The sequence below is a fragment of the Camelina sativa genome, chromosome 1 (genome assembly GCF_030686135.1).
Source record: "Camelina sativa cultivar CO46 ecotype springtype chromosome 1, ASM3068613v1".
NCBI lineage: Eukaryota > Viridiplantae > Streptophyta > Magnoliopsida > Brassicales > Brassicaceae > Camelina > Camelina sativa.
Genome location: NC_141880.1, coordinates 116,724 through 129,325, shown reverse-complemented (window position 1 = coordinate 129,325; position 12,602 = coordinate 116,724). Strand labels below are relative to the sequence as shown.

Genomic DNA, 12,602 nt, shown 5'->3' with positions numbered 1-12,602 from the left:
GGGCAAGTTTTTGTTCTTAAAACACAAATCCATATACAACTTCCTTCCTTCCGCACTTCCAATTTTATTTTTTTGGTATCTATTCTGTCACAAAGTAGTATCTTGATGGATTTCTCTAACTAAATCAAGGCAAAAAGTTAAGTATATGTCAGTCGATCGCATATGTCTAATCTCATAACGAATGGTTTTTTTTTTTTTTTTTTAAATCTAAATACCAACCATATCATCCCACATGCCATTGTCACCTTGTTCTGTCTTAGGAAAATACACTTTGTTGTAAGTCAATTGTACTCTTTACACTATTGATTGCCCTTAATTAATCCATTTAAGCTCTTTTTTGGAGGAACAAACAAAAAAACTCTACTTTAATTGGTCTGTCCATGTCCATTTCAACTGTTGATACATAAATTAGGGGTAACACATGTATAATATTCGTTCAGTTTCCTATAAATTATCAAGAAAATTAGTTAGGTACATAATGTGTTTGAAATGAAGAAGATGTAGTTTATTTTATTTTAATTAGCCGTGGGGTTATATTTATAACGTATGGATCTAAAATATCAGAGTTCCCAAATACTATACGGGGTCCTATATACAAAAAAAAAAATTGTATGAGTTCAAACTTCCATAGCAAAGTTTCCTATATATAGAAATTACTCTGAGGTGATAATTTTGCAAGCAAAGTAAAGATATTGAGGTCAAGAGGGATAAGTTACCCATTACTTGACCCTTTACATAAACTAGAAAGAGATAGTGGGTGTGATTGGTGACAAAAACAAAACAGTACAAATGGTATAATTTTGAATTTTTACCAATCACAAAAATTTAACTAAAAATTTTATTAAAAATTTTACTTTCAGCTTTTTTGTACAACTTTTTGTTGCAGCTTTGCACTATTTCGTAAAAGCTTATAGCTTCAGCTTACAATTTTGGATATGTTACCAATAAGACCCAATATAGTACTAGTTAAATTAGTTAAAATATATATATTCAAAGTTAATTGTAAAATCGATTAATTATTTTAGCGTTAAATATTACTAGTATTATGAAAAGAAACAAAGAAGAATGTATACTAGTAAAAAAATAAAAACAGAAAAGAGTGTGAGACTTAAAAAAGCCACTTGTTATTATGAGTGGGTACTCTCTCTTTCTCTCTCTCTGTCTCTCTCTGTTCCCAAGGAGAAAAGCTTCAATCTCAAAACTTCAGAAAGCTCAATAAACCAAAACCAAAACCAAATGCTAGCTGTGTAGAGAGAGAGACGGAGTGAGGAAGTGTAAGGAGATGGGAGGTGTGACGTCATCGATGGCGGCGAAGTTCGCCTTCTTCCCGCCGAGTCCGCCGTCGTACAAGGTGGTGACGGACGAGCTCACAGGGCTGTTGCTGCTAAGCCCTTTCCCACACCGGGAAAACGTAGAAATCGTAAAGCTTCCGACAAGGAGAGGCACGGAGATAGTGGGTATGTACGTGAGGCACCCGATGGCAACCTCAACGCTCCTCTACTCCCATGGAAACGCAGCCGATCTGGGACAGATGTATGAGCTCTTCATCGAGCTTAGCATCCATCTCAAGGTTAATCTCATGGGGTATGTTATTATGTCTTTCTTCCCCCTTTCCTATTCTGATGTTTTTTACCTCTTAACTAATAATGTGTCTCTTCTCTGTCTTTGATTTATATGTTTTCTTTCTAGAAATAGTTTCCGTTGATTCTGATGTTTTTTAGTTGCTGCCTGTAATAACTAAATGTGTTTTTTTTTTGTGGCTAAGATCTGCTTGGAATCAATCAGTCTTTTGAATTTTTGGTTGCTTTTTAAAAAAAAAAAAAAAAAAAAATTAATGAACGATTGTTGCAGATACGATTACTCCGGGTATGGACAATCTACTGGAAAGGTTTGTCCTTTACCCATCAAATATGGTTGATTGATACATTTTGAGTTTTTTAGGACTAAAAACCAAATATTTCTTTCTTTCCTCTTGAATGATTGAAAAGCCCAGTGAGCATAACACGTATGCTGATATCGAAGCTGTTTATAAGTGTCTTGAAGAAACCTTCGGCTCTAAGCAGGAAGATGTCATCCTCTATGGCCAATCTGTTGGCAGCGGTCCAACCTTAGATCTTGCTTCCCGGCTGCCTCAGCTTAGAGCCGTCGTCCTTCACAGCCCCATTCTCTCCGGTTTACGAGTTATGTACTCCGTTAAGAAAACCTACTGGTTTGACATCTACAAGGTTATACTACTACTACTTTTTTCCTTTCGTGTACTCTCTCTCTCTCTCTCTCTCTCTCTCTCTCTCTCTCTCTCTCTCTCTCTCCAAGTTGTAATGTTAAGACTTTTCGTGTTTCCGCAGAACATCGACAAAATCCCATATGTGGATTGCCCTGTTCTCATCATTCATGTAAGTTAGTTTGTTTTAGGTTTCAATTATATTGTAGATACCTTTTCTTTGTTTTAAGTTTTTTGGATCCGAAACATGTATGTATGTGGCAGGGAACTTGTGATGAAGTAGTGGATTGCTCTCATGGGAAACAACTATGGGAACTCTGCAAAGACAAGTACGAGCCGCTTTGGGTGAAAGGAGGGAACCACTGTGATCTTGAACACTACCCCGAGTACATCAGACACCTTAAGAAATTCATCGCGACAGTAGAGAGATTACCTTGTCCGAGGATGATGAGCAGCGACCAATCAGTTGATGCGCCCCCTAGGAAAAGCATGGACAGGAGAGTGAAGCCGAGGCAGAGCACAGAGCGTAGAGAGAGAGAGAAGCCGCCAAAGAGTCAGTGGAAGAAGAGTAGCAGCAGCAGCAAGCTCAAGATCTCTTTTGATCATCTTGATCGCTCCAGGAGGAGCATTGACTGCCATGAAAAGAGTCGGAAGAGCGTTGACCAGTCCCATCAGATTGAGAGGGGAAGGAAGAGTGTGGACAGACTTGGCTCCGAGTAAAAAACACACACACACACGCACGCACATATATAATACGTATAGATGATGAAAGAGTACATAACTGTTGTTTACCAAACAAACAAACAAAAAAACCATGCATGTGGCCGTGATACTGATTTGTAACGCTTATGCAATTTGGGATCTATCTTATCATATACCCTATCTACTTTTCTAAATCAAACAACCTCTTGATTCGACTCTAGGAAGCATTCACTGTCTTGGGCCAGGTGGGAAAGTTTTACCTTTGCATTGTCCTCCCCTCTCTCTTTCGAAGATTTACCTAAACCTTTTTAATTAGGTCTCAACGCTACTGTTGTAATGCTATTTTTAATCTCCAATTGGATATTTCATACCCCAAGTATAGAGATATTCATGATTCATCCATCAAATCTATATATAAATATTATCGTGCGAATTCATATCCTAGTTAATAATATATTATACAAAACTTTCAGTTTCATGAAAAATATCAAACCTGGAAATTTTTTTTTTTTTAAATCTCATACAGTAGTAGTACTTCTAGAAATCCAAATTTTAGGATTTTTGCTATAAAAAAAAAAAAAAGGAATTGTTTAGCAAACAACTAGCTAGTTCTAAAAATAAAAGACTACTAGCTAATGGATGTCCATAATATTCTCAAATCCATCCAATTCCCCAATTAGCCTGTCAAAAAAACATTATAAAAACCATTCACTGTCTTCCTTTTCTTCATCTGAAGCTTTTGCAGTATTTTCATTAATAAATAAATAAATATACTGCTTTAGCTTTGGAACAAAAAAAAAAAAAAAAAAAAAAAGAAAATAATGGCACGTCAATTTGTCGTATTAGCGCTTTTGGCTCTGGCCGTGGCCACCGCATTCGCCGCCGATGCACCTTCAGCTGCTCCAACCAAAGCCCCCACCACCCCAACCAAGGCTCCCGCAGCTGCACCCAAATCCTCCGCCGCCGCACCTAAAGCATCATCCCCTGTCGCAGAGGAACCCACCCCCGATGACGACTACTCGGCTGCCACCCCCAGTGACTCCGCCGATGCACCCACCGTCTCCTCCCCTCCGGCTCCTACCCCCGAAGCTGATGGACCCTCATCCGACGGACCCACCGCAGATTCACCCAAAGCTGGCGCCGCGACTAGTGTGAAGCTCTCCATCGCCGGCACCGTCGCCGCCGCCGGAATCTTCTTCTTCTCTCTCTAAGTTAATTTAAAATTGGGGCTGAAATCATTATTTGTTGTTGTGTAACATTATCAACTCTTTAACTAAACTAACTAACTAACTACTATACCAAAAGATTATTATAATCAAAGATTGAATGGATTTTATTATTATTACGTACGATCATTAGTCTGTTTAATTAGTGTTTATTTCGCTTAACCGGGTTAAAATCAAATACGAAATTTACAACCGAAATTAACAAAAGAGGGCATTTGGTCTAGTGGTATGATTCTCGCTTAGGGTGCGAGAGGTCCCGAGTTCAATTCTCGGAATGCCCCAATCGACCCCTTTTGTTCTATTTTGCGTGGCTCTATTTCTTCTAATCTTATAACACAAAACTGTAAACTGTGTCTAGGTGTTGTTTAGAAGATCCATATTACAATGTCTGTATATAACAAGCACGTTTACAAAATATATTTTAATACAAGAGGTGCAATGTCATCAAATTCATTATTTCCTCTTCTTGTAGTTACAAAAACCAAACATGTCAAACGATTCCAACAAACTAATCCTTTGTCGTTGGCGCTGGCAATACATATCTCTTTGAAAGATAATGGTGGGAATTGCTTCAACACCACTCTGCTACTGTAACAGAGCCTACCAAAAATACCACCACACACAACACACATCTCTCAGTCAGACACAGAAACAATGGATCGTACTTCACGTACATTTGACGATTTTAGTGAAAAGTGAGAGAGAGTGAGAGAGAGAGAGAGAGCTTACTTTCTTAGTTTGGTCGTCCGTGCATTTAGGTCTCTGTTTGTAGAAATTTGGAAGTGGCTTTGCTTTGAAGCATAGCTTTTGCCGTAGTTTACTCCCTTCCTTCTCCACACTTCTCTCCTTCTCCGACTTCTTGTCGTTCTGTGGCTCATCATCCATTGCTTTGAATTTCTCCTCTAGCTTCTGAAACACATCAACAACCTGATGGTAAGTACTAAGAAGACACGTAGATTAGAAACCAAAAAAGTATCTACAAAAATCACTCCAAAAGCTTTGAATTTCTCCTCTAGCTTCTTGCCTTTTTCCTTCTCTCTGCTCTCTCCTCTGTTCTTAAACCAAACGGTGTAAAACAGCTCGGTGTCCTGCTTTTGTTTCCCAATAACAACAACAACAACAAAAAACAAAAAACAAAAAAAGGCACACACATTTAACAATTTTTTTTTTGAATTTGAGTAAACTCTTATTAGTAATAATTTCTTACTCGGCAGGGAGGAAGTTCCATCTTCCTCGACCCGTCTTAGCAGAAGACTCAGGAGCTATCTTCCCTCTGCACTTACTACTGTTACACCCAAGTGATTGATTACTTCTCTAACCACACGGCAACAAAGGTTTTTTTTTAAGAGTTTATTGAGAGAGCAGTTTCGTTTACCTCGTGTGACTCGCTAAAGGTGTGCACAAAGAATCCTCGACAATTCCCTTTGCAGACGCCTACAATTTACAAGAGCCACTCCACTATAAGCACTTGGTTGAGAATGAGTGGAAAACACTAGTATTATAAAAGAAAAAGAATGGAGTCACCTTGTCTGATGGTGTCCGGAGAGGAGTCTTGCAGTCTTTAGTTGGTTTAGAAGAAGCTCTTGACCCGTCAATCTTCCTTATGATGGACACTAATCTATTGAACTCTTTAGCAGGTGTGAAAGTGTAAGAAGAGCTGCTGCTCTTGTTGCTAGTCTTTTGACTTGGAGTCCTCTCCGATGAACTGTTGTACTTAGAGACTCTTGGTTTGCTACTGCTTTTTGGTTGTGAATCTTTGGATTTCTTCTGCAAGGACTGTTACAGATCAAAAGAAGCCAGGCCAGAGAGAAAGAAAGAAAGAAAGAAAGAAACTTATTAATCATCATCATTACTTCATTAGTAATAATCAGATACTGACCTTAAGCAGTATAGGCTTCTTCTCCTCCTCTGCTTGTGTAGAAACTTTGCCGCCACCATTGATCTGTGACTCAGGCATCCCACAGTTCTCTTTCTCATCAGATGATTGTCTAATACCAAATCCGCAGCCGCCTTGTTTCTCTGTAAGTGAATTCAATTGAGCAGCAGCAGCATCTAAAGATCCTCTGGGAAGCTCAAGATCCAGTTTCGAGAGCAGCCGATCTTTCTTTCCAACAACACAATTGATATCTGATTGTTGAACTGCTGGAACTGGAAGCTTATCTGGTTGGGATTGCTGTTGAAGCAAGAGGGCTTCTTCAGCAGCAGCTTTCCTAGCGGCAGCGAGTTTCTTGTAGTGAGCTTCAAAGAAAGCTTTCTTCTGAGCAACAGAGCCTGGCTTAGAGTACCTCTCGGCCTCGGCCACGTAAGGATTCTGGGAGGTGGAGAAAGCAGACCATTTCTCCCAGTCAAGTTTATCGGACATGAATCTACCGAAGGACACAGACTGTCCTAAAGAAGAAACAAGAGAGTCTCCTCCTCCCTAAAAGACAGACACAGGAGAGTAAACAAGAGAGATGAGAGCGCTTATTTATGTGATTATATATGGGTTACGATTTATGTGAAGGAGTTTTGGAAAAGAGAAAGCATTGGTAACGAACCTCAGGAGCTGCATATGAGAATGGCTGCATGAGACAAGCAGTTTCTCCCATTCTTTTTGGAACAACAACAACAATATATCTTAGTTTTTTTTTCAGATTGATAGAGAGAGTCAAGTGTGTTTTTTTTTTTTTACAGAGATCCTAAATCTGTTATTAAAAAAAAATAGTGGGGGCTATTTTGTTGTCCGTTGTAAGAAAAGAAAAAGAGAGAAGCTTTTTTGTGTTTCAAAATTTGAATTCAAAAAAAATTGGGCTTCTTCTATGGGTGGTGGGTTTCTCTTTCTTCTCTGTCTGTTTCTTCCGGTGATAGAAGAATAATAGTAAGACTTTACGCATTTTTTATTATTATTTTTTTTACTATTAATTAAAGTAAAAGTATTACCACATGAGAGAGAGAGAGAGAGAGAGAGGGAGGAAGTGGTCCTCTTTTTTTATAGAAGTCGTCAACTCGTTGCAGTACTTTATTTTTACACTGCTCGATCTTATATAGATTGAGAGTCTTTGGTTCCTTGTTGGGCGCTTTTGAATAACAGAAAACGAATTCAGAAATTAAGAAAAAAAAAAAAAAAAACACAAATCCCTGAAAAAGAGTACAAAATAAACCTATATGACTGCCTTTGGGGGGAAAATCCAAAGAGTAAAATGTCTCTCACCTTTTTTCTTTCTTATCTTTGGTTTAGTTTGTATCTACACAATGCTCTCATATTCTAAAACAGAAACGTCCCTCCACTCTCTTGAATGAAGTAAGCCTTCCTCTTTCTCGATCATTTTGTGTCCAAGAAACCCGTGTTCGAGTACGAAGTTCGTCTCTTGTTTCTGTACCCTTTCCCTCTTGTTGTTCCTCTAACTTTACGAGTCGAGAACACCAACAGCATCACTACTAGGAACCCTACACCAGATATCAACCACAGAGCTATCACCCATAACTTCAACGTGCTGAATCTCCCTTCAGACTCTGACGAACCTGTTGTTTCTGATTCTTTCGAATCATCGCTTCCTTGGGATTGGGACTGTTTCGTTTCAACTTTACCAACTTTCCTCGAAACCGACATCTTCTCGGTCGATTCAGATCCAGGTTCAGGGCAGTTTCTTCTTTTGTGATGCAGAAACAGAGCTTCGTTTAGCTTCTGTCCACATTCAATGCTGAGAAGGTCTCTTTGCCGCAGATCATTGTCTGTTTCATGGACTGCCGAAGGATTAGGCGGGTCTGGAAACTTTGCCCAGCATTTGTTGATCAAATCGGTGTTCCTCCAATTCGCCTTGTCGAAACTCCAGTTTCCAACTTTGAACTCAAGACCGTAATGGAAAACTCGATAGTCAGCACCAGGTTCAGGAATATAACCGGGGTAAATCAAAATGTCTTTGTTTATGATATGCCGCAAATTCAGCTGCAACAAATGTAGTCTTTAGACCCTATTCGAAACCAAACCAATCATTGAGCTGCAAAAAATTAGAAATATTGTGATAAAGTTTTTTTTTACCTCTGCAGCGCCAAACGAATAACCGTACATTTCGCTGATCCAGCCGGACTCATATATATCCCCAGTTAATTCTTTCCCATAGTGTTCTTTGTCTGCTCGAACCTCCTGTGTTTTAAGCAACCAGTACATTGCAAATTTCCGCAGATCCTCTATGTGCATCATAATGACTCCACCAACTTTATCACAAGCCTCCGGATTACGCGTGTGAAGTCTTGCAAGGTCGTTATCACATCCAATTAGATAGCTGGCACAAAAACAAAAGAGACAAGGTTAAATGGGATTTCTGCATCATCTATAAATTGGAAAAAAAAACAATTGATCTAAGAATTTTACTCGTAAGGAGTTGAAACTGGTCGGCCACGAGCTGCCTTAAACTCCCAAGGAGTGATGGGTCCTCGGAGGATCATGTCAGCATCAAGAATTACTATGTACTCTGCATCAATGTTTGTGTGGTGAAGCCAATGGACAACCGCTGCTGGTTTGTTAATTGCCGGGTACCTGATTAAGTCAACAACATATCAAAAATCAGACGAAGATCACATTATAAGTTTTTTTTTTAAAAAACCCCGAGGTTGGTTTAACTGCTAATCGTACCAATCGCCTGTTAGAGGATGTCTGCTCATGGAAGGAACATAATGTGTCGGGGCCAAGTCATGACCTTTATAGTTTTTAAGATCTTCATCTGTGCAACTGAGAAGCCGAGTGACATTTCCGGGTTGGCCGCTCTGGCGGAAACTGTGCATGAAGCCGACTGTTTGCCAATCGAAATAAGTTGTGCACTCAGTAGAAAACAGTGTGTGAATCTTTGGATAAGCTCCTTTGAATTCATCGACTGGTGGTGGCTGGTGTTGGTCTGGCAAGATATGTACACTTCCTGGTGCAAGCAGTTTAGGCTTTGTTAACTCCATGAAAGTTTTGCTCTTGAGAAAGCTCAAGTATTTGGACCACTTTGGTTTCGGACAGCCGTTTTCTGCGTGACGCAGTATGAGTCCCTCGTTCAATGTATTCATGCATTCCAGACTCAAAAGTAGACCTCTTCGCTTGTACGGATCAGGTTCCATCATTTTCACCTATTACAATTAAAATAGTATTGTCGGTAATTTGCATCCAGTAGAGATACATACATGAAATGGGAGTTGAGAACTTATGAAGGAAGGTTACCTCTCTTGGATATGGAGGCTCGGGGAAGAGACGGTTGCAGTCATAGACTATATTTTCTTCGTGGTGGTCCAGTTTAGTGAAAGACCAGTTCCCAATGGAAAAAGGCAAACCGTAATGCAGAAGAACAGGCTCAACGCCTTCACGTGGAACATAGCCGGGATATATCATCAAGTCGTCGTTAATCTTGTGCTTAAGCCCTGCCTGTGGAATTAAAACAAAACCACACAACACAATGTTTATAACCGAAAACATACAAGGTGCTGAAGAAGGTCAGAGTTTCAGAGCACGAGCAAGAAGAGAATTAAGGAAAGAGAATGGTGAGAGTATACCTCTGCAGCACCGAAGGAGTAACCATACATCTCACTGATCCAACCTTTGCCGTAAACATCTCCGGTAATGTTGGTGGTCCAGTGAGCAGTATCTTGGCGAACGTCTTCAGTTTTGGAAAGCCAGAGAGGGGCCAAGACGCGGAGATCTTGGATATGCATGGCGAGAAGACCGCCAACTTTGTCACAGAGTTCAGGATGCTTTGTATGCAAACGGACAAGGATGTTATCGCAGCCAACCAAGTAGCTATATTTCAAAAAGAGAAAGAGGCGTGAGCTAAAAAAAAGGAAGAAAAGGCTGGCTACTGGCTACTTAGGTGAAAGAGAGATTAGTACCCGTAATGGGCAGCAAAGGGTCTTCCGAGTTCAGCACCGAGTTCCCAAGGGATGATAGGACCTCGAATGATCATGTCAGCATCAAGAATAACGACCCAGTCCACATGCTGGGCATCTTCACTGTGTTGAAGCCAGTAAAGAACTCCTACTGGTTTGTTAATTGCAGGGTACCTTTTTTTTTTTTTTTTTTTTTTTACCCCAAAACAAAACAAAACAAAACAAGAAAGACTTACAATGCTAAACTGACATCTCCATATCATCCATCATCTAATCCCTAGGAATTGTAGTAAGGATTAAACAAGCAAAATTGGGAGTTAAGAGAGAATCAAGTATACTGACCAGTCATGGGTCTTAGGATGAGTGCTCCAAGAGGGAACCTCGAAAGTGGGAGCGAGATTCATGCCTCTGTAAACCTTCTTCTGGTCGTCGGTACAGCTCAATAACCGGGTAATCGGACCGGGTTGTCGGGATTTGTGGAAGCTGTGCATCAAACCAACGGTCTGCCAATCGAAGTAGTTCTGGCACTCCACCGAGAAGAGCGTGTGGATCCGATACGGTGCCCTTTGACCCCATTCATCATCATCATCAGCCAAACACCCACTTACCAGCACCACCGCCGCTGCCACAATCATCATATCCCACCACCACCACCACCGCATCTCCATCGCCGATTTCCGATTTCCGATTATTTTCAAAACACCCAACCCCCTCCCCCTTTTTTTTTTTTTAACTACTATATTTGCATATTATTTTTCCTTCTTCTTCTTTGATCTAAATAAGTAAGTAAGGGGAAAAAAAAAAGTCAATGCATGGATGATGATAGATCCATGCCGATGCGTTGTTGTTACCTTCTTCTTCTATTAAAACCCGATGCGATTAGGTAGTGGCGACCACGAACCCCCCCCCCCCCCCCCCCACCAACTGCAACTTGTAAATTATTGTAATTCTTAATAAAAATTGTTTGGGAGGGGGGATTTGAATAAAAATAATCAAAGAAGAAGATTCTATGAATTTTTTCGTTTCTCAATCGCCCAAGTTTGAAGGCTGCCATGGAGTCCGGCTACACGTGTTTAGTCTTCTCTCCTTCCCATTTCTTTTTTGGATTACATACATACACACATATTACCTCCAAAACTCGGCGAGTTTGCCAGCGTTATCAAATTTAGTGTATTTATTTATTATTCTCTCATCTCCTCACCCATTACTTAAGCGGGGAAAATCCCCAAAAATACGCCATTTAATTTTTTTTTTACCGTTTAATTCCTCTAACTATTAAATTTCCTAAAAATACTTGATTTAATTTCAATTATCTTTAAAAACTTTCTATCTTATTAATATTGGTAGATCCATACTTAAAAACATAATGACTCTTAACTAAATGTTAACCAGAGTTAAAATTTAAGCCCCACGTGTTTAATTAAAGAGATCTAATGACATTGTTGCCCTTCTTCTTCTCTTCCACAAATCGATTTCGAGTTTGAGAGAGATAGAACCCTAAAATTTCAAGAAATCAGATTTGGTTTGAGAGAATGGTAAGCCAAAGTTCACTACAAGTATTTTATTTTCGTGCTGCAATTTTGAGAGAGTGGTGTATTTAAGGATTCGATCGCCATTGCTGAATTTTCAAAACCTCTCATTTTTTATTTTTTATTAATTTAATCTTTCCCTGTAACTTGAAGAAGTGTGAGCTTCGTTCAGTTGAGATCTTCTTCTGGGTCGTTGCTAAAGAGAGTTTTAAAGTTATCCCTCTAGTTAAAAAACTTGAGATTCCTTCTTCTTTTATTTAACTGAGCAAAATCTGGGTTTTAGTCAGGTTGAAGATCGTTGCTTTACTTTAAACAAAATAGAAAAAAAAATCTGGGTTTCTCGAGGTGTGATTAATGCACACGGTGTTTGTATTTGTGTGGAGATTACATTTTCTCTGAGTGTTATTAGCTAACCATTCTCTCAAACCAAATCTGATTTCTTGAAATTTTAGGGTTATATTTCTCTCAAACTTGAAATCAATTTGTGGAAGGGAAGAAGAAGGGTAACAATATCATTAGATCTCTTTAATTAAACACGTGGGGTTAAATTTTAACTTTGGTTAACATTTAGTTAAGAGTTGTTATGTCTTTACGTATGGATCTACCAATATTAAGAAGATGAAGGTTTTTAAAGACAACGAAAATTAAACCATGCATTTTTTGGAAAATTTAATAATTAGAGGAATTAAACGGCAAAATAAAATTTAAATGGCGTATTTTCTGGTTTTTTCCCATTACTTAACTCTTTTTTTAAGTACAATTTTGCCAATTACAGAAAATACAATAAAAGAAACTAAATTGATTAGTCTATTACAAGACCTCCTCCACAACAACAACATTACAACAACAACAACAAAAAAAAAACAAAAAATACTCAACTTGATTAGTCTATAATAATCTTATACTAGTATTAGAGACAAGTCAATGATACCTTTAATTATTAGCATTTTTACAAATAGTTGATACATATTTTTATATTTCGTTACTAGTATAATAAATTAGGGATCACTCGGTCTTTTTTGAATTTTACGGTGCCATTCAAATTGTAGGAGAACAAGTCATGTTACTTACGGTTTAGCCACTACC

At 38.9% G+C, this 12,602-nt stretch overlaps 3 protein-coding genes, 1 non-coding gene and 1 pseudogene across 17 annotated transcripts; 3 read left to right on the top strand and 2 right to left on the bottom strand.

The window, feature by feature from the left end:
- Nucleotides 1-836: 836 nt before the first annotated feature.
- On the top strand, nt 837-3,122 carry LOC104719423 (uncharacterized). Of its 2 annotated transcripts, none has more exons than XM_087449627.1 (5): nt 837-1,584; nt 1,852-1,888; nt 1,994-2,225; nt 2,346-2,393; nt 2,486-3,122. In XM_087449627.1, exons 1-5 carry the CDS (start codon nt 1,506-1,508, stop codon nt 2,939-2,941), a joined length of 852 nt encoding a protein of 283 aa, XP_087305753.1. In that variant the 5' UTR covers nt 837-1,505; the 3' UTR covers nt 2,942-3,122. The 2 variants fall into 2 exon arrangements, with proteins under 2 accessions (XP_087305753.1, XP_010435655.2); XM_010437353.3 differs by having other exon boundaries at nt 1,989-2,225.
- Nucleotides 3,123-3,566: 444 nt separating this feature from the next.
- On the top strand, nt 3,567-4,272 carry LOC104773375 (classical arabinogalactan protein 6 pseudogene; annotated as a pseudogene). The gene has a single exon (XR_015598107.1). The product of XR_015598107.1 is annotated as a classical arabinogalactan protein 6 pseudogene (transcript).
- Nucleotides 4,273-4,358: 86 nt separating this feature from the next.
- On the top strand, nt 4,359-4,430 carry TRNAP-AGG (transfer RNA proline (anticodon AGG)). Its single transcript has one exon. It is a non-coding gene; the product is annotated as a tRNA-Pro (tRNA).
- A 61-nt stretch (nt 4,431-4,491) lies between these two features.
- On the bottom strand, nt 4,492-7,123 carry LOC104719424 (uncharacterized). 12 transcript variants are annotated; one of them, XM_087510715.1, is made up of 8 exons: nt 6,687-7,123; nt 6,029-6,568; nt 5,674-5,916; nt 5,525-5,583; nt 5,357-5,434; nt 5,174-5,237; nt 4,879-5,058; nt 4,492-4,749 (listed from the first exon to the last, which is right to left on the bottom strand). In XM_087510715.1, the coding sequence occupies exons 1-8, from the start codon at nt 6,735-6,737 to the stop codon at nt 4,735-4,737; spliced, it is 1,230 nt and encodes a 409-aa protein (XP_087366841.1). In that variant the 5' UTR covers nt 6,738-7,123; the 3' UTR covers nt 4,492-4,734. The 12 variants fall into 12 exon arrangements, with proteins under 12 accessions (XP_087366841.1, XP_010435661.1, XP_010435658.1 ...); XM_010437359.3 differs by having other exon boundaries at nt 5,174-5,240; nt 6,687-6,975; XM_010437356.3 differs by having other exon boundaries at nt 5,674-5,925; nt 6,687-6,960.
- A 90-nt stretch (nt 7,124-7,213) lies between these two features.
- Nucleotides 7,214-11,191, bottom strand: LOC104719425 (peptidyl serine alpha-galactosyltransferase). The gene is made up of 8 exons (XM_010437361.3): nt 10,330-11,191; nt 9,991-10,161; nt 9,658-9,901; nt 9,329-9,529; nt 8,762-9,237; nt 8,501-8,665; nt 8,168-8,411; nt 7,214-8,074 (listed from the first exon to the last, which is right to left on the bottom strand). The coding sequence occupies exons 1-8, from the start codon at nt 10,653-10,655 to the stop codon at nt 7,451-7,453; spliced, it is 2,451 nt and encodes an 816-aa protein (XP_010435663.2). The 5' UTR covers nt 10,656-11,191; the 3' UTR covers nt 7,214-7,450.
- Between the last annotated feature and the right edge of the window lie 1,411 nt (nt 11,192-12,602).

Coding starts and splice junctions, on each gene's coding strand:
- LOC104719423 (XM_010437353.3), top strand. CDS start 1,283: ATGGGAGGTGTGACGTCATCGATGGCGGCGAAGTTCGCCTTCTTCCCG. Junction 1,585..1,851: donor CTCAAGGTTAATCTCATGGG/GTATGTTATTAT, acceptor CGATTGTTGCAG/ATACGATTACTCCGGGTATG. Junction 1,889..1,988: donor ATGGACAATCTACTGGAAAG/GTTTGTCCTTTA, acceptor ATGATTGAAAAG/CCCAGTGAGCATAACACGTA.
- LOC104719424 (XM_010437355.3), bottom strand. CDS start 6,737: ATGGGAGAAACTGCTTGTCTCATGCAGCCATTCTCATATGCAGCTCCT. Junction 6,569..6,686: donor TCTCATATGCAGCTCCTGAG/GTTCGTTACCAA, acceptor TCTGTCTTTTAG/GGAGGAGGAGACTCTCTTGT. Junction 5,584..5,673: donor TCCGGACACCATCAGACAAG/GTGACTCCATTC, acceptor TGTAAATTGTAG/GCGTCTGCAAAGGGAATTGT.
- LOC104719425 (XM_010437361.3), bottom strand. CDS start 10,655: ATGGAGATGCGGTGGTGGTGGTGGTGGGATATGATGATTGTGGCAGCG. Junction 8,666..8,761: donor CATCCTCTAACAGGCGATTG/GTACGATTAGCA, acceptor TGACTTAATCAG/GTACCCGGCAATTAACAAAC. Junction 8,412..8,500: donor CCAGTTTCAACTCCTTACGA/GTAAAATTCTTA, acceptor TTTTTGTGCCAG/CTATCTAATTGGATGTGATA.